The following is a 20,548-nucleotide window of genomic DNA, read 5'->3' as shown; positions in this document are numbered from 1 at the left end:
TTTCCAAGAAGGAGGACCCAGGTAACTGTAGCACAGTCAACCTAACTTCAGTCCCTGGGAAGATTATGGAATAAATCATCCCAGAAGCCATATTCAGGCACACAAAGGACAAAAAGGAACAGCCAGACTGGATTTACCAAAGGCAAACAATGCCAGACCTGCCTGACTACCTTCCATGGTGAGAAGACTGGCTCTGTGGAAAAGGGGAAAGTAATGGACGTCACTTGCCTTGACTTTAGCAAGGCCTTTAACAGTATGCCATAATATTTTGTAGCTAAATTGTAGAGATGTGAACTGGATAACTAAGAAGGATAAAAATTTCCCCAGACTGGCATACTCAAAGGGTTCTGATCAGCAGTGTAAAGCCCTGCTGGTGGCCAGCTACTAGTGGCATATGTCCCTCAGCTATTGAAACTGGGGCCAGTATTGTGTAACACTTCTATTAACAATCTTGATTTCCAGAGGGAGTGCACACTCAACTAGCTTGTGGATGATACCAAACTGGGGGGATGCTGGAAGGCAGGGATGCTATCCAGAAACACTTCATCAGGTTGGAGAAATGGACTGGCAGGGACCACATGAAGTTCAACAATGGCATGTGCAAAATCCTGCACCTGGGTTAAAATAACCCCACATACATAAGTAGAAGCCAAGAAGCAGGTTTTCAGAAAAGGACCAGATGTCCTGGTAGACAATAAGCTGAACATGAGGAAGTAACACACCCCGGCTGTGAAGAAAGCCAACCACATCCTGGACCTAATTAGCAAGAATGTTGCCAGTAGGTCACAAGGAAGTCATTCTGTGAGACCATAATTGGAATACCCTGTCTAGCTTTGGGCTACCCAGTACTAGATATTGGTATACTGAAGGAAGTCCAGAGCCTCTAAGAAAATTAGGGGGGTGAAGCTCAGGAACTGTGAGGACAGGCTGAGAGAACTGGGCTTGTTAAGCCTGGAGATAATTAAGGTAGAACTTGTTGCTGTCTTCAGGTATTCAGGGGAAGGCTACAGAGAAGTTGGTGCCAGCCTCTTGGCAGAGGTACATAGTGAAAGGACGAGAGGCAGCAGAAAAGTCACAAAGGAGGAAATTCCAATTAGACATAAGGAAAATATTAATGGTTTTCGTGATGAAGGTGGTAAAACACTGGAATAGGTTGCCCAGAAATGCTGTGGAACCTCCATTCCTGTTGCTACTACTTTTGCTTCAAGTCAAAGATCTGCTCAGAGTCACATTTTTGGAAAAAGGAAATTTGGGATATTTTTCTGTTACTTTAGCACTTTAAGTACAGTATTCTCATTCACAGAACAAAGATCATATTCCTCAGTACCACAGGACACTTGAGAATCAATGAAAATACAAACTTAACATAGTTAAAATGCTCTTCTAGAGCAAGACAGATTTGCCATGGGAAAGGAAAAACCCATAAGCTAAGCCATCTTATTCACTTACACAGAATGAAAATGGAGTCATCATTAATAGAGCTAATGCAGATAACAAAATGCTATAGGAAATCAAACTTCAGAAATGCTTTACATCATTTCATTGCTTGAAATTTTCAGTGACAAGTAAAATGAACCCTTCTCCCCTTTCAGGTCTGTGTTGGTTTTGGGTTTAATTTTTGGTTTGTTTTTTTTTTTCTTTTTGTGGTGGTAGGGTTTTTTGTTTGTTTGGGGTTTTTTGTATACAAACACATATACATATACTACCTAAAGCTCAGATAAAACAGCTTGGTTTACATAATTTTTTTACACACAGCAGCATCCAAGATAGAATGTTAAAAATAGTACCCTACGCCTTTTCCTCCCTCTATATACTAAACCACATTTCAAACAGTAGTCTCTATTGACATACAGTTACTTTTAGGATAAAATGTAACTGCTATTTATCAGTTGGAATTAATGATATTAAACCATTTGAAAATGTTAGACTATATCATCTCAGAATGGTACAGGAGGATTTTGCATCTTGTGGTAACTGTTGCCAAGCACAGAGAAAACAGAGATGCTTTCTAGACGGCTTTATCCTTTAATAATTTTTTCCTCAATCATTACAACATTTCTCTTGGTTGTCAACTAACTTCTCCTACAATCCTCAAGTCTATGTCCTTTTCTTTCTCAAGCAGGCAGATAAAATGCCTGTTTTTCTGTCTCCCTCAGGAACTACTCAGAGACAAAGAGACAGAAAACGTACGTGATGCTGTATCTGGTTCCTAATTGCTCAGCGCTGCATGAGAAGAGACTCTCCATACGTTCTGTTCTGTAACAGCAACCACTTCCAACTAGGTCATGTCACAAGCAGTGATCAAAGTGACCTAAAAAATGGTCATGGCAGAAGGGCAGTTTCCAGTAATGACAGCGCACTGTTTACCCATCCTTGCGCTCAGCATTTCATTCCATCAAAACCTCAAAACACACCTCTTAACTCTCCTTCCAGTTATAAAATCTACCTGAATTTTTCTGCCCCAAGATCTACACAACTCTGTCCTTTCCATTTCATTTTATTCAGCAGATGTCTCATTCTGGCCATAAGCTTCCTTCAGTTTTGCCCCCATCCTAATCCTACCTTCCACTCCATCATGGCAAGCCTTGTCCCACATCAGCTTTGCCTCCTGTGCTCCATCCTGTTCTTCTGTCCTCTCATATGATCAGCTGTGACTCCACGTGCATCCTGCTTCCCCAGTCTGTACGCTAATGTCTTACATCAACAACAATACAATAACTACTTCTTTTCCAATCCTTATCTCTCCTTTACAATCCAATATTCCAAGTTGTTTCATGCATTTTTTTCCACACCCCATACCTTTTCTTTTTAAGTCAGAGATAAAACGAAACATGCTGGTTCTTGCATCAGAAAAAAACAACAAAAAACAAACCAACACCAAACAAAACAAACCACACCAACATATTTATTAGAATAAGGACTAATGGCATTGTTTAAGATGTTGAGCTCCTGTTTAATAGAGTGCATCCTCAGCAAGTTTGCAAATGACACAAAGTAGGCCTCAACAGGCTAGAGAAATTGGACAATAAGAACTTCACAAAGTTCAACAAAACAAGTGCAAAGTCCTGCACCTGGGGAACAACAACCCCATACAACAATATATGCTGGAGCCCACCCAGCTGGAAAGCAGCTTTGCGAAAAGAGACCTGAGAGTCCTGGTACACACCAAGCTGAACATAAGTCAGCAATGTGTCCTTGCTGCAAAGATGCTGAATGGTACCTTGGGCTGCACTAGGCAAAGTATTGCCAGCAGGTCAAGGGAGGTGATCCTTCCCTCCTGCTCAGCATGGTGGCCACACCTGGAGAACAAGAGAACCATGGGTGTACTGGAGACAATCCAGCAAAAGGCCAGAAAGATGATTAAGGGACTGAAGCATCTCTTCCATGAGATAAGGCTGAAAGAGCTGGGACTGTTCAGGGTGGAGAAGGCTCAGGAGGGATCTTATCAATATATATAAATACCAGAATGGAGAGTGCAAAACCAGGCTCTTTTCAGAGGTGTCCAGTGACAGAACAAGTGGTAACAGGCACAAACTGAAACACTGGAGGTTCCCACTGAACATCAAGAAACACTGAGGTTTTTTGTTTGTTTGTGGGTTTGGTTGTCTGGTTTCATTTGGTTGGTTTTGTTTTTGTAGGTTTTTTTCTGTTTTGTTTTGTTTTAACTGTGAGGGTGACCAAGAACTGGAGGTTGAGATGTCTCCCTCATTGGAGCACTGGAGGTCCTGGGCAACCTGTTCTAGGTGGCCCTGCTTGAGAGAGTTGGACAACATGACCTCCAGAGGTCCCTTCCAACCTCAACAATTCTGTGATTCTGAGAGCACCATGAAATACAATGTATTATCTGATCTATTAATAACTGAACTCCTTCAGAAGCGATGTAAAACTGTTTCAGAAAGATCTCCTTGAAGTCGAGTATCAAGTCAAGAGTACCAGAAGCACTTAACAAAAATATCCTGAATCTGGTTTAGGTTTACACAGTGTTGTTAAGTTTACTACTGCTTAAATGACACAGCAATTTCACTGTAGATCACAAAGCACCTTCATCTGAAGATTATAAGATTAATTTAGGATGATAATAAAATTAACAGATATGGGCAAACGAGCAGGAAAAGTAAAAGGAAGAAAGAAACTTCATCCTATTACTGCTCATGGAAGTTTTCCTTTGAAAAGTCCACACAGTTCATGTTTCTGTCAAGCAAGGTAATAAGCCTGTAAATTTAATCTGACAGAAGACATAGCACAGTGTCACCAGAAAATGACAAAATCAGATTGTAGGAGAGGGACTGCCAAACGCCTTCACAGCTCTCAGAATTCACCAGGGGAAACAAATTCACACAAGTGTAATAAACCCAGACTCAGATACCCACTGGAGGTTTGTGGTGCTAATACCTTTAGTTTCCACTTCAAAATCTCATTCAAAGTGCTTAAATCTTCTACTGGTTGCCTGCTGGAAGGTGCCTTTGCCCAAATCCATCCCTCCTAAAAAACAGGGACAGACTGAATTCATTGTTTCCAAGGGCAACACTTCAAATGTTTTGTTTTATCTTCTGGTACAGTTACACAAATCCGAGCTCCTTTTTCTATGCAGGCCTTTCTTCCCATACTGACAAACCTTAGAGCAACACAAACAATAATCAAAATGAAGAAATAAAATAAAAATGAAGCATTCTTAAATTTCAGGAAGAAGCAACTAATTGCTTTTAAAGCATAGAGGTAATTGTGTATCCTTATTGCAACATGGTGCATAACAAGAGAAAAAAATATAATTTCCAACTTGAAAGGAAGCATACTTTAAAAGAAGTACCTCATTGACGTCTGCTAGCCAAATAAGTCACCAACAAATAAAAATGCTCACCCAAAGCATTATACCAAAATGAAAAGACCATGCTATTATATGAAGTGACCTCACATTCAAAGACACATATAATAGCTTTTAAGCCTAACTTTAATTACAGAAGATACAATTGTGAAAACTTTCACAAGCTCTTACCATCTGTGAGACCAGATACAAAACAGTCTTTAGCATCACAAGAATTTCCCCATGGCAATTTTCATAAGCAGCTATCAAAAACACAAAAAGATTGGGGCAATATTTGAGGCAGAAACCCCACTTACTTTCTTGGTTATTTTAATTTTAAGGATTCTTCCTTATAACATAATTTATCTGTTGCAGCTCTCAGGAATTCAGTACTGGCACAACACTTAACTTCATTCACTTATGCTGCATCCAAAGCTATGAAATCCTTCATCAGTCTTTAATAAGTGCCAACATTCTTCATTAAAACACACACACAACACAAAAATCCAACCAACCAAATGAAACCACAAAATAAGCAAACAAAAACCCAGTATACTTCTGTTAGTTGAGACAGCAAAAATGCAAGTTTTCCTCATAAAGTAACACTGTGACAACTAGAGGTATAACAGTTATTCAGAACTTGTCCTTACTTTGCCAATTAACTGGAAGAAAAGAAAAAAACCAAAAGCTGATTTGAATGTATAGAACTCATTTTCATAAAAAGACACTTTGACACCACTGGTAGAAGTCTCTGTGCACCCCATCCCAGCACCTGACCAGACTCAGCCCAAGTCCTCCACCAGCCTTGCTCCCAGCTTCTTCCCAGCAGCACCAGCACACCTTTGTGATGACTCCATCTCCTCAATACAGCAAGAGCTCCTATGCCAGGTGAGGTGTAAAAATGAGGTCCTGACTTTATGTAATTATCTAATGGAACTCCTCATGTTAGGAATTAATTCAATGAGGCCGTCTTCTCTGTAACTAGTTGGAAAATAACTCTTTTAGAGCTACAGGTGTTTCATTCTGCTACATTAAATGGTGATTACCAGAAAGATGTGGTTGTAAAGGTATTATTATAACTTAGGTGAGATATAACTACTATTGTATCTTATTAAGCTGCTGGAAATAGGGAAATAGCAGGAATGCGCTATCCTTATCAGCATTTTGGTGGTTTGTCTAGCCAATGAACTGTGTAAAGATTTAAGCTGATGGACCAAATCAGTTTATAGCAGTTTATCAGGATGGCAATAAGGTCATGGCTATCAACAATATTTTCTTGATTATAAGCACATACAGTTGTGGTAACAAAACTACTGAAAAACTCAAATACTGGCCCAAAATGGTTGCCTTCTCATAATAAAATCCAGTCTTCTTTTTTTAAAACTGTAATTAAAGTAGCATAGGCTTGAAAGTAAAGGAACTTGTGAAGTTAAATGTTATGAGAAATATTACTGAAGGAAGTCAGTATTTTCTGCTACATTAAATAAATAAAGAAGGTGGATAAAAACAACCATTTTTGACAGTATTTTTTCTTTGTTAGAGCAGGAAAATAACCAATGTATGTTTGGAACATTATCAGCATTAGGGAGAGACTGGAGGATGTAATCTAGAATTTTATTAAGAGATCTGACAGTATCGTAATCACAAGTGTATAGTTAAAGAAGTCAGGCAAAGTTTATGAACAAAGATAATACCTTTTATCTTATCAACTAGTATAACTGGGAAAAAATATTCCACACAGAAAATTATTTTTTAGGTTTATCATTTTCTCATTTCTACTCTACTGAAAGTTAAGACACTGAAATCATATAGTCACTTAAAACACCAAAAATCAGATTTTTTACTGATTAAATGTACACAAGATTTTTTTTTTTCTGTATAACACTATAATCCAATGTAATTATATTGGTACAGCCTCTCCCTTTCTCCTCTTAAAATAGTCTCTTCCTGGTATTACAATTTTTTTCGGGCCAAATTATGCCCTCTGAGAAGTTATTACAGTTAAATAAAAAACAATTCTTCACTCAAGAAGAATTATATCTACACAGGAAGATAGAAAGAAAAAGCCTGTAGTTCAATTAACAATAGTAGGGATCTTTACTGCTCCTCCAGCTGGGCCACTGGCACAAGCTGGGCCTATAAAACAGGTAAAGCTCTGTGTTTTGCAAACATGTCTATAGCAAAAGAAAATGTGTAGAGTTACTTACTACCAGAATCACTTAGCAAAATGTAAGTCAAAGAAATAAACAGTCTTTTGGTAAAAACCCAGGCTCTTACATGTAGAAAACCAAACCAAAACAAAAAAACTCCCCCCAAAACCCCATCAAAACAACCTTCAACTGAAAATCATAGTAAATTATAGGTATTTATTCCATACACAGTATGTATATTATCAGAATTTCAAAACCAACAATACCAAAGCATACTAGTCCTGTGTGGACTAACATTTGCAGAAAATCTCAAAACAGTCTCATAAACTTCACCAGGGAGCAACACTATAGACACACAAGAGCATGCAAATAATTTAATGCACAGGGGTTTATTTGGAGGCAGGGGGAGTTGTTGTGGATTGTAATGACAGTAACCAGATTAAGTTTTAGCTCAGTGAGAGATTTTTTTTAATAACTGCGCGAGATTAAACTATACAGTCTGACCCTATATTCATTAAGGAACCTTTAGCAAGTAGTAAACTATGAACAAAAAGACTGAAATTGCTTTAACCATTAGGACTCGAGTTAAGAGGTAGTCCAACAGCACAAACAACAATTTCAACTTTTGAGCACGAGGAAAGGACTCTAAAGCTAGCTACTGAAAGTCTGTAATAAATGTGGTCTGAAAAGGGCATACATTTCAACAGCATCTGGGAAGGGATGCAGCCAGCCTCCAGCACAAACCACAGGGGCACTGGTTCCCAAGTGGCATGAGGCACCACACTGCAGTATTGCAGGCATATCACCAGAAATACGTGGAGCATGGGCAGTCAAGCCCTGTGGGATCATCCCAGCTCCACAAGAGCTACCCAGTGTTCCCCGTGAAGCCATCATGTGGGAAAGCGCCACACAAAGAGATTTGCGTGGCCCCAGATGGAGTAAGAGGAGGTTATTAATACTGCCTGAGCACCCTTTCTGCTAGCAGGGCCAGCAGTGGTGCCACCAGAGAAGAAATTTTGGTAGTCTTGGGGAAAGAATAAAAAGGAAAAGGCAACTATCATGCAACAAAAACTCCAAAGGGGCTGGAGATGAGGAAGTGAAGGAAATGAGGTGCTCAACACCACATTTTCTCAAGTGATTCCTGCTGATTCTTAAAAAACCAGCTGCTTAGAGAAAGGCCTGAATGTGAACAGGCAGGAGAGCAGCCAGCTGAGGCTGTGATCTCAGCATCAGTATGAACACTTGTTTTTCAATCAGTTCATCTCCCCAGTCTGACTGGTTCACTCTGTGGCCACATATGCCCTTGTACAGTACCAAGGTGCCAGAATGGCAGGACTGAATGGCTAGAACTTGAGACAGGGGCTGTATGTGCCCAGCAGTGCCACCAAATGTAGCCACAGAAAATTATATCCTCAGTGTCGATAATTTGCTGTCAGAGGCACAGCTTAGTCTTTACAAGTGCCATAGATTCTTGAATGTGAAGCAAACAATATCTGTGTGAACAATCCTTGTGAAAAGGTTTGGCCTAACCATGTTAATGTTTATTATTAATGGAGACCTTAGGAATGTCATGCTGTGTGGATTTTGCCTTAAATCAGTCTTCATAAAATCCCTTTTATTCTGTGTCAAGAGCATAGGTGTGGGGTTTTTTTTAACAGAATAGTATCCAGGTGGGTGGAAGACATTCTAATTATATACTTCATAAAATTACAACATTTTGGAAGCTAGAAAATTACTTTGTTTCATAAACAAATTACAGCAAAATCACTCTAACTCAATTTGATAGTTATTATGGACTACTGGATTACTGACTGCAAGCAAATAACAGCAGTTTAAAGAATCACCCTTTTAAAACTGTGACATTTCTGCCAAAATGTCCTTTTAACTGTCTAGATGTAGTGAGAATTCACAGTGTTTCTCCTTTTAACAAGATCTTGTTGCATGGGAAAAATTTTAGTCTACTATCAAGTGATCTCATAAAGCAGGGCAGAACTAATGGCCTTATTAAGTACCTTTACTTCAGGCTAAATGGAAAGAGCAATTACATCCCACTTATGCAGCAAAACAGCTGGAACCATCAGAAGCTACCTCACAGTGCAAGAGAAAATACAAAAAGGCCTGATCAGAAGCTTGACATATTTGCTGACTCAAAACACAGGCCTAGGGAACTGTCTGTCCAGTTATGTTAGAAAGGGACACAGTAGTCCAGGAGTCAGGTAGTTCTAAAGAAGTATCTACAAACAGGGCACCAAAACCAGGCAAAAAATTTGACAAGCCTGCTTCAAGACATTTAACCTGACAGTTGAGTTTTCTCCCATGGAGCTCAAGGAAACAGGACACTACAATCTCTTTATGTCAAGAGAAGGGCACAGGAGACACGCTTAGTCAGTCTGTCTCTATAATATAACAAACGTGCAAGGCTTGACCTAACAAAAGGGGCTTCAAACATTTTTTATTTTTTTCAGTTGGAACAGGGCTGCAACACCTCTGAATTCTGCATACTGCTTTCTCCTGCCCAATAACAGTTATGAGTAACTGTTTTCAGTTCAAATGAATAGCCTTTGAAATATAGTTTCTGTAACACATTCTTCCTTATGGGACTTCGCAATACTCCCTTCCCACCATCACCAAAAAAACCTACAACCAACAACAACAGCAACAAAGAAACAGGGCACCTTTTTGTGGGCATTATTGTTGGAGGGAGCAAAGGCATCTGAAAAAGGAAACTCCAGGAGTGGGACTCCAAGAGTTTGAAGCTTCTGTGCCTTGGTGACAAGTTGGGACTTTTTGTAAGCAGCAGAATTGCCAAAGAGTTGGAGATAGGATGGTAATGTGAAACTCCAGCACATGAGGAAGAGTGCTTTCAGGTGCGCCTTGAAACTGAGAACTGAGGAGTAATCAGAAAAAAAAATGCTTATGCATCTGTTCACTATTTAAGCGACATGACTTTTCTCCTTACTACTCTTTTTTTTGCCATTATACTCTGGTCATTTCCAGACCAAGGACAGCAGTTTCCCCTGCTCTCTGTGCACCCACATATCTTCCTTGCTGTTACAGGATCTGTAAGTCAGCTGGAGCTTTGCAATGGAACTGCTTAGAGCCATTTTCCTAGCACAAGAGTACGGAAAACACTTAAACCCCTCTAAATGTAAAGCTGTGTTTCATTACAGCCCCAAGTGAAACAAGGTGGCTTTAGAAAAAGAGACAGATTATAATCAAAGGGTATGTACAGAGGTTTCCTCTCCCACTACTGTAGGTCCTTCTTAGCAACACGATTTTCAGCGGCCTCTGGGCTACAATGAAACCTACATGTTCTCTCCTGAGTCGCAAAGAACAGCTTCTCTTTCTGCCTTGAGAGCACGTCCATTCCTAACTCCACTCAAAAGACTCACTGTCCTTACGTTTAATACTATGAATTCCCACCTTGCTTTCTCTCAGTTCTCGCGTAACCCCACTTCACACTGTGGAAGCTTTTTCATCAGGGCTTGCCTATTTGCTCTCAGAGCAGATGCTACTGCGTACTCTATCCCACAGGCTCCATCTGACCTAGAGTGAAAAGCAAGAAAACAAAATGGCAGCCTTCATCCCTATGTCCAGCTTGTAAAAGTGTTGATTGCAAACCAACAAGATGATAGCATCCATTACCTCTGCCTTCTGTTCTTCAAGGGAATCCCATTCTCTGGAAGAACATATATCACCCTACTGCTTCCATACACAGAAGGTGGTTTTTATAGAATTGCTACATCAGTTTGAGGTGATGAAGAAAAAAAATTTGCGCTTGGAGGTGGTTCAGGCCGCTCAGTTAAGCAAATCTTATAAATGTAAGTAAGTATTAACGTCGTCTGCATGCCACATAAAGCTCGTGTATTTGCTGTAAACTGTTTATATCAATAGATTAATAACAAATATGTGTGTCTGACAGGAAAATATGGTAACTAAATTCATGCTCTTGTCCATCTGTTTCTCTGCTGTTTGGGTATCTCCATATCATAGTATGCTTGTTTGTGTTTCGGCTGCTTGTCACATGTATGTGTGTATATATATATATATACACACACCAGAGTTGTATGATGGCTTAGTTTGTATTTGTGTTCTTTTTCCCTTAAGTTCTAGGCAGAAGTCTGCAAGTGTATGATAGCAAATGCAGGTTCTGTATATTCATCGCTCCGAACCAACTTCTCTTCCTGTTGCAGTGCAGTGCACCCATTGCCTTGGTGCACACACGTCCTTATAGATACACGTGCATACAGACGTGCTAACTCTGGACTGTCCCAGCCGTACATTCCCTCCACAGGCAGACCAGCGCACTCAAACGCTCCTGTGTTTATGCCAGCCCGAGCCAAAGTGGCTTCAGCTCCACCTTGGCCTGCGGCTTCCTGCTCTGCCGGGGCTCCCTGCACTGTGCGGTGCACACCATACCACACCAACACGCCTTCTCCCACTGAGGATACTGGACAAGTGGTGCGGGCACAGGACTCCTTGCTCAGCACACCCCACCGAGTTTTGCTGGTTCTCTCTGGCCTCCAGCCACAGGAACCATGTTGTTTCCCGGACGGGCAGCTGTCACTCTGGAAAGGAAGACAGTCAGCAGCCTCCCTGGTGACAGGGAGAGGCTTGAAAACAAAGGGTGCCAGCACGGAGGGAAAACCAGCCAGCGCAGGCGGGTCACTGCCGGAGGAGCTACTGCGATGTCTGTTGTACCCCACTGCCTCCCTGGCCCTGCCAACCCGCCCCTCAGCTTTGCCCCGTCGCCAGCGGCAACAATCCTGAGCCGGCCACGCTCGGCGCTCGATTACGGTGGCTGGGCACTGACTCTCCCGCCCGCTCTCGCTCCGACTGGGCGGGCGGGGTGTGGGAGCCGCCACCCTTCCTCTCGGTGTTGGATTAGTCGCGCCTACTAGGAACCCTGTGTTGTTGTGAGAGGCAAAATGGCGGCGGCGGTGTCCGGGGCCGCCTTGCTGGGCAAGGGGCTGGACATCAGCCTGGCGGCGCTGCAGCAGCACGACCCCTACATCAGCAGCATCGTGGACGTGGCGAGCCAGGTGGCGCTATACACCTTCGGGCACCGCGCCAACGAGTGGGTACGTGCGGCCGCCCCTCCCCGCACCCTCCGTACGGGAGAGGTGGGGGCGAGGCGAGAGGCGGCCCTGCCCATAGCTGGGGGCGTGGCCTTGGGAAAGGAGGCGTGGCGTCGGGAAAGAGGGCGGGGGCGAGGAGGCCCCGCCCCCCCGTGTGAAGGAGGGCAGCGGGAAGGTGGCGCCACCATGGCCGAGGTGTGAGGGTCGTGCTGAGGGGCTGCCCTGTGCCCCGGTCAAGGAGGGTGTCCTGGGATGCTCCCTGCCCTTACCAGGCTGGGCGAGGGGCTGTGCCCGGCTCAGCTGCTGTGGGAAGCATGAGAAGACCTGTGGTGCCTCACGAGTGGGTGCTGAAGGGTGCACAGGGCTGTAAAAGTTTGTCCTGCTAGGCAGCACTGTAGGAGACCAGGGTGTGAACCAGGACCTGGGCCTCGGGACCTCCTCTGCTATCCGAACAACCATAGCATAACTAAAACACATGCAAAAGTGTATTGGAGTTACCAATGCTAAAAAGGCTATTAAAGATTTTTAAAATTAATTCACCTGGGGAATCTTCCAGTAATTTAACATTCTGGCTATTTGCAGGTGGTTCTGGATTTGCTATAGTGGTGGGGCCTAGGGCCTGTGTTTGGAGAACCTGCACATTCTGCCTTTTGTGTGATTCCCCCTTACCCATCCTGTGTGTCGCCCCTGAGGGCAGGAGCCGTTTGGAAAATCCCCTCCCTGAATCTGGCTTGTGCTTCACCCTTGGGCATAGCAGAGAGTTAATCCAGCACAGTGTTTACTCTCATGGTGCCGAGCCTTCAGCCTTTTCATATCTTGTCATAAAACTTGGGTCAGCTGTATGGTGAGCTGTGCTAGCTCTGGTCTTGTGCCACCAGGTTATTTTTATATTTCATGGCTTAGGTGAGAGAGATGTGACTAATGGTATTGGTAAAACAAGAGATAAAAGGGGTCTCACTGATGGCTAGCAGAACACTGCCCTGATTACAACTTTCTTGACTTTCCTTTTCTTCAGGAGAAGACTGATGTGGAGGGAACACTGTTTGTTTACACAAGGTGAGGACATAGTGTTTTAATGTCTGCAGGTGAAACCTGTGGATGTGGAAAAGCTAGCTGGGATGGAGTATGGCTGAATGAAATGAAATGCTCCTCCTTGTTTGAAGGTGAAAAGAAACTGAAATTGGCAGAGGCAAATGCAGTGAAGAAAATGCTGGGAAGAAGGCATCACCTTGTATTTGGATAAGACTTCCAAATGTGATTTAAATCTCAATATGGGTAAACCACATAAATCTGTTCGGTTGTTTTCAACAGAAGGCAGCATTTGCAGTTTAAAAGATATCTGAACAAAAATCAAATAGTGAAATAAATAATTGTGTTCCTTAAAGTAAGCAAATGGTAGAACTTACAAAGTGTTATGTTCCCTACTTAGGGTACTTTCATACTCCTTGTTTCTGATTATTAATTTTTCATGCATATCTCATCCAACATTTTGGATGTTTTTAATGCTTTCTTTTAGCAGCAGCTCTGGTTGTGGCTTTTCAGAGCATTGAGTACATATTTTTTCTAGCATGTACCTTAGATTTGTTGTGCAGCCTTCCCTCTATTTGAGTTTCCAAGTTAGTGTGCCATGATTTCCCTGTGACTATTATTAAACTCAGGAAATAATTCAGTAAGCAGATTTTGCAGTAGCTGCTGGGATGGGTCACCAGAACAGAAACTTTCTCCTTCAGCATTTATGACGATGAGGATCTGGTAGAAGAACTGAGAAAGCAAGAGGCTGTTTTGAGAAGCCAAGAGATGTATGTGTGAAGTGCCAGGGAGGCCCAAGAGACTGTGAGCTTTGTGTGAAGTGGGAATGCTGGTTTTAATCTTCTGAGCTCTTTTGTACCAGCAGTGGAAATTGTCATCAGTAATTTTTTTAAGCTGCTTTCAGGTAAGAGGAGATAAGATGCTGTTATAATTACCACCACAAGAGGAAAGAACTGGCCCTTAGTTGTGCTAGCAATAGGTGGAGGTGGCTAGTTGTGGACTGCACAACAGAAGTAGTATTTCTCTAGTATGTTGGTTTTAAAACTCTGTGACTGACAACATGTAACCTGGCACTTCTAGTATCTGTGATCTTTCACTGTTCTTTTTGTTGGTTGAGGAAGTTTCCATTTACAGCAGAGGTTGCTACCCTGGCTGCCCTATAGGCAACAGTATGGAACAGGTTGTGAGCCATGAGTAACATCATACATTGGCCTCCCCAGCAGTTTCAACTTAAATTTCCTGTGGCTTTGTACAAGGTCATGACGTCTTGTGGTAAAAGCATTGCCAAAAGACCATAGGTTGGAGACCACTGCTGTTGCCTTTGTTGCTTCTTATTATTGTTGTGATGATGTAAAGTAACGTGACCATTTTACTTGAGCTGACTCATTTATCACCTGTCACATCTTTGCAAATTCTGAGGAATGGTCAAAAAAATCAGACTTCCAATATGGATAACACCAGTAGAAGTGGGCTGGTTTTTTGTTTCTTTGTTTGGATATTTTTAAGTACTGGCTGTTGCAAACAAGGATTCTTGGTAAGGGTTCCACTTTTGTTTAATTTTCTGTTGACTGCAGTCCTGTAATGCAGGTTCCTGTGTGTTGGATTTCATAGAGAAGTCCACTCCCCAGCAATTACCAGAGATGGCACTTTTCCAAAATGTTTAGCTATCATCTTTTTCTTTATTGTCATACTTGGTTTGAAAGTAGTATCTCCTGTCAGGACCGTGATAGGTTTAACAGCTCACATTAATAAAATTATCTAACTGACTCGAAGTGTAACCCTTATGAACAAGCACAATGATTTAGAGTCCTAGAATCATAGAATGGTTTGGGTTAGAAAGGACCTTTAAAGGTCCTCTAGTCCAACCCTCTCCCATGACCAGGGACATCTTCCACTAGATCTGGTTGCTCAAAGTCCCAGCCAGCCAGGCCTTGAACACTTCTAATGATGAGGCATCCACAACTTCTCTGGGCAACCTGTTCTGGTGCCTCACCACCCTCACTTTTGTTCTTATGCTTTAGATGATGTGAAAAATCTTACCTGGGTTGACTGTTACTATCTGCAGTCATTAACCTGAGTGTTAAAAAAATATACTTGCTCTGGCCTATGACTGAATTGTTATAATTGCTGTTTTCTACTCCCATGAGAAACTATACGGTAGATGGTGGTGGTGGTTGGACAACGTGATGCTGATGGTCTGGGGCAAAGTGGTGGTTTGTAATGTTTTAGCCTGTTTGGAAGTTGCAAGCCTTATAACTTGAAGTGAAAACCTGACATACAGGTATGATTATGCTGTGACTAAATCATTGAACCTGCAATGGTAGTATCACCAATGTGGCATACTCTCTGTAGCTATTGTGAGACTAATGGTGCTTCTGTTATTTCTCACACATGATGTAGGGGTTTGAAATAATTAAAAGGATTGCACAAAACACCGCAAGAGTCAATTGTTATTTCCTTGGCAACAAGATTAGACTTTCATAGTATCTCTTAGAAATAAAATAAAAAAATAAAAATTTGAGAACTATATGGTGAAGCAATTGTAGTTGTTTCTTTTTTCCTTGACTTGATGTGATTTCTAATTGATAATTTTTAGATCAGCTTCTCCAAGACATGGCTTCACAATTATGAACAGACTGAGCATGGAAAATCGAACAGAACCTATTACTAAAGACCTCGATTTCCAGCTGCAGGACCCTTTTCTACTGTACAGAAATGCCAGATGTAAGTATGTGGTATGTTGGGTTAAATACTAAAGAAGTTAGGCCCTCTTTAGAGTCTGTTCTTCGTTAGGGCAGTCCAAATGATTAGACTGCAGCTTTCAAGGACTGAAACTAGCTGGTTAACAGTTACAGCTGAAGGAATACAGTTTGCTTTTTGGCATGCTGAAAGAGAAGAGTCGCTCAGTGCTTCCTAAAATGCCACCCTTCTAAAGAAAGTATTAGAATGTGCTTAACAGTAATCTTTTCATTTAACTGACAAATAGTAGACTTTTATGGTCATGTGTATGTGATGGGTGTAGAGACTCACAGAAATATTGTCTGTTCTAAATATACCCCAGTCAGTGTTGGGAAGTCTCACCATAAAGCAGATCTACTGACGGCTGGAGTGGTATTTGTAGTCTTGGTTTTCTGCATCAAAATAGACAAATGGAGCCAATTCAAAGCCCGTGTTCTGCTTCAGCTACAAAATACTGTCCTTACAGCAAGCTGGAAGGCAGGTTACCTCTTGATTATTAGGAGTGACTCTTAACAACAAAGTGTTGAGCCTCATTTAAATCGTGACGAAAGACAAAGTTATTACTTTGGGCTCTGTGTTTATCTTGCATGATTATACAAGAATTAGCAAGTGTCAGGCAAACTCAGAAATAAGTGGAAGACGAGAGAAAGCTGCACTTTTACATGCAGATATACTAACGGACTGTTACAGTGTGCAATTATATGAGAGTGAGCAGTTTTAAATATACAGTTTATATCTGTACTTGGAAGCAGAGCTGTAGTATGATGTATACTTTGTGCCTGACGCATAGAATCAGATCGCAAAAATGTTTTGTGTAAACTGTGATGCAGAAGTGTTCCCTCTGGATGAAGTAAAATCAGAGGAAATTTGTGACATAGAAAGCAGCCCAGTTTGATAATCTCCTAGACCTTTTTACTTCCTAAGCTAATTTGGTGTGGGAAAGTATATCAAGAGGGAATCCTGTTGTTCACACACACTATGTGGTAGAAACAATAGAGAAATAACATTTTGAATCCTCTCAAAATTGAAGTTTCATTTAGGTTGTTTAATATTCTGACAAGTAATTGAAATGGCCAAAGAAATGGAAAAGACATTCAGACACCTCCAGGTTAACCTAGACTAGACCAGACATTGGGATTTTATGTACCGTGTGACCTATTTTTCCCATCTGATTTTGAAGATCCTTTCCTATGTACATGTAATCTTTTTTAAAATCCTTTTGAAATTCCAATAGGAGTTTATTTATATATATACTAATATCTACCTTTTGAAACGCAATATATTATTTTTTCTTTTTTGTTGAGACGGTTGGTGTAAAAAGTGTAGCTAGAAGTTGTCATAACTCTGTGCTGACATGAAGTAAGACCATCTTTAGTCTGATTACTGCATATAAACTGTGATTCATTTGGGTTTTTTTATTAGGCAAAAAAAATAGGAGTTTTGAGGGGGTGTAGGCTCTTTGTTCCCTAAGAAGTGTCAGAATCGTAGATTTGCGGGGTCTTAAAAATAAGTACTAAGGTGCTTCTGAGCAGTGGACCTATGTTCAAGTAACTTGTCTGGGGCTTTTTGGCTAATTGTGCAACAGCAAAATGCAGAAGGCTCCTTTCTGGCTTCTGTCTAGGCAATGTGTTCTTTTTAGGGTAGCTACTGCTGAATTGTGTTTGCAGAGCATCAAGGTCTGTTTCTCACATTGCCCTGCCAGTGAATAGGCTGGGGGTGCACAAGCATTTGGGAGGGGACGCAGGTGTGACAGCTGACCCCAGCTGCCTGAAGGAATAGCCCACACTGTGTTGTGTTGTGCTCAGCGATAAATGCTGAGGGAAGAAGGAGGAACGGGGAATGTTTGGAGTTACAGCTTTTGTCTTCTTAAGTAACCATCCTACATAATGGAGCCCTGGTTTCCTGGAAATGGCTAAATAGCTGCCTGCTGATGGAAAGCAGTGAATTAATTCCTTATTTTGCTTTGCTTGCATGCACAGCTTTGCTTTACCTATTAAACTCTCTTTAGTCTCAAACCACGAGTATTCTTGGTTATGCCTTTCTGATTCTCTCCGCGTCTCACTGAGGGGAGGGAGTGAACGGCTGCGTGGGGCTGAGCTGCCAGCTGGGGTGAGCCCATAGCACCTACACTGACAATTTGCCAGTGGCAACATGAAAGTAGCACCTTTCTTTCAGTTTAGGATCTCTCAGCCGCAAGATCTGAGAGTTTCTGGACCTTGTGGTGCCCTTTACTGTATCATTCCCTTGAGTGCAACCATAAAAAAGAAATAACAAGATACCCAGCTAGGGTACTCCCACTTCTGTAAAGGCATCTTCAGCCTGGGTCTGTGGGTCTGATTTTTACTGCAATAAGCCGTTTGATATAGCCATGAGTAAATCTATATATGTTATTTGATTTGAGAATTTTCTAGTCCGAGACAAGATTCATATTTGCTTTACTAAAAAAATCTACTAGTTTAGTATTTCTTTTAGTGTCAGATGTCCTCCAGGTATAGGGGTATGTTGCCCCTCGTTATTTATCTTCCTAAAATAATCTTGCAAAGTTCTTTACGAAAATGGAAGGTCTTGGTACTTCAAAGGAAAAACTGATTTCTCAGATTTTCTTAGAAATATGGATGTTATCAGAGCAAGCTGGCATTACAGACCCACAGAAGAAAAGTTACTTAGCAAAATTTGACTTTTCCAGGTTTTCTTTAGGTCCTTACAGATTGTTCACATGGTGATTTATCCACTAAGATGCAAATAACTATAGCCCTTTCTTCCTTCTGTTTTAAAGCTACATACAATTAAGGAACCTCATCAACATTAATTCATAGAATGTATCATAGAATCATAGAATGTATCATAGACTCATAGAAGTATCTGTTTTCACTATGGTCTCATCTAAACACTCTTCTGAATATCTGTCTTGAATTTTCTGTATGAATTTTTTCCTTGTGTTTTGATGTACTACACAACTTGCCTTTATAATTTTTTGCAAAATTAAGGCTTCAAGCTTCTTCCTTAATAAATGGAGTTTTCATCCAAAACTGGGTTTCTGAGGTCCTAATCTTATAATATTATTTTTATCTCCTGCTTCTAGCTACTAACAAGGAGTACTCAGTAATAGCTGTTTACTTGGCAAAACAGCAGACAGTTTGGCAGTAATACTTCAACAGGATCTGGAAACAAGTTATCTGTTTCTAACCTTGTGTTTGAGTTGGTTACTTCTGACTCTATTTTTCATACATATTTTCTTATTAGATGTAACTAAGCTAGCAGAGTTTCCTCTGTTTTTCTGGTTGGTATAGTTGCTTTCCCAGGATATACCTTTGGGTTTTGTGACTGTAAATTTCAGAAAAATTCAAAGGCAAGCATTTGGAGAAATAAAGAAGTCCTGCCTAGTGTTTTGTTTCTTTCAATTTTGAATATTTTTTGAAACCAACTTCATTTCAGCACAGCTAAATATATGTGGCTGGTTGTATCACACTAAATAAATGCTCTTGGCAGCAGAAGGTGGTACTTGCATACTGGACAAGTCCGCCAACAGTTTGCCATGTTATAGCTATCATTTTGTAAAGATTGCTTTGCAATTACAATAGAAAACGCTTCCCAAAATTACACGCAATAAATGTAAGCTTTATGATTACTTACAATAAGAAAAGAAATATTTTAACCTTTTTGCTCTGTTGGTTTTCATATATCTTCTATTGTTCCATATGATCTTGGTCATGTAAAGCTGAAATACTGTCTAAACACCATGTTGCAGACACCTACAGTCTAATCCCAGGACTTTTCAGGCTGGATTTGGGATCTGTGCCAGTTAATGTTTCCACTGATCCACTGTTTCACAGAACAGTTTAGTTTGGGAAATCTGTTAGGCTATAGCTGGGATTATTCATTTCAAAGCCGGAAGGGAAGCTCAAATTACAGTTTTTGGTGGACAAGGATTTCTGCTGGCAACAAGAAACAGAAGGTTTATGGATCAAATTGATATTTTCAATGTGACCTTTAAACTTATGTAGTTAACTGCATTTTTAGATGCTTGCTTTCTGAGAGCATGACAGTAATTCTGGTTTTGTTTAGATCGTCTAGTGGTTTGAAGAATTTTAAAAATTTCCTGGGTTCTATATTTGAATAATCTTAAATACATAGTTAGTACTTTTTTTTTTTTTCCTTAATCCTTGCTGATATTTATTGGGAAAACTAATGTTTAGAGCCCATTGCTTAATATTTGATGCTGGCTTATATGAGATAGTTCAGAAGAAATGCATAACTGTAAATTATTGGTTAAACTAACTTAATTTTCTCCTTCTAGTACCGGTCAACTATATAATTTACTCACAACTATTCTCAACTGTATGTTGTGCCAGGTGTATATGGGTGTATGCTGGATCAGTGAATTATTTCTGGAGTTGACTGATTTATCATTTTATCACTGAATATTGTTTTTCATGTTTACAGGACACAGAGAATTTGGTGAATATTAAGTTGCATATCTTAGAGCTAACTTCAGCTTGAGCATTTCAGCTGCCAGAAAAAAATACAAGGTCCTACCTTATAATAGTTAGTGTGCTAATTATGACAATGATCTGATGCAGGTTAATTGGGTGCTTTTGTGCTATAGCAAGTGGAGAAAGAAACTGTGTGACAGGTCAACAAATATTTTATATTTGACTAGATTCTCTGCGTATTTGGACATAGAAGTTACTTTCATTTCTGTGCCACATTTGTAGCAAGGCCTTTGATTATGTCATCTCCTGGGCTTGAAA

At 40.8% G+C, this 20,548-nt stretch overlaps 2 protein-coding genes across 34 annotated transcripts in view; one reads left to right on the top strand and one right to left on the bottom strand.

Annotated features, from left to right (window-relative positions):
- CACNA1C (calcium voltage-gated channel subunit alpha1 C) overlaps positions 1-20,548 on the bottom strand; it is a 492,189-nt gene that overhangs the window by 466,328 nt on the left and 5,313 nt on the right. The gene's annotated exons all lie outside the window — the stretch shown is intronic.
- DCP1B (decapping mRNA 1B) overlaps positions 11,832-20,548 on the top strand; it is a 45,729-nt gene continuing 37,012 nt past the window's right edge. The window contains exons 1-3 of the mRNA XM_065036518.1: positions 11,832-12,032; positions 13,045-13,085; positions 15,655-15,782. Coding sequence (XP_064892590.1) covers positions 11,880-12,032; positions 13,045-13,085; positions 15,655-15,782 — 322 coding nt within the window. The 5' untranslated portion in view covers positions 11,832-11,879. The remainder of the gene's footprint in view (positions 12,033-13,044; positions 13,086-15,654; positions 15,783-20,548) is intronic.

Source organism: Columba livia, chromosome 1, assembly GCF_036013475.1.
Source record: "Columba livia isolate bColLiv1 breed racing homer chromosome 1, bColLiv1.pat.W.v2, whole genome shotgun sequence".
Lineage (NCBI taxonomy): Eukaryota > Metazoa > Chordata > Aves > Columbiformes > Columbidae > Columba > Columba livia.
Note: the sequence above shows the minus strand (reverse complement) of the source record. Positions and strands in the feature narration are given on the sequence as shown.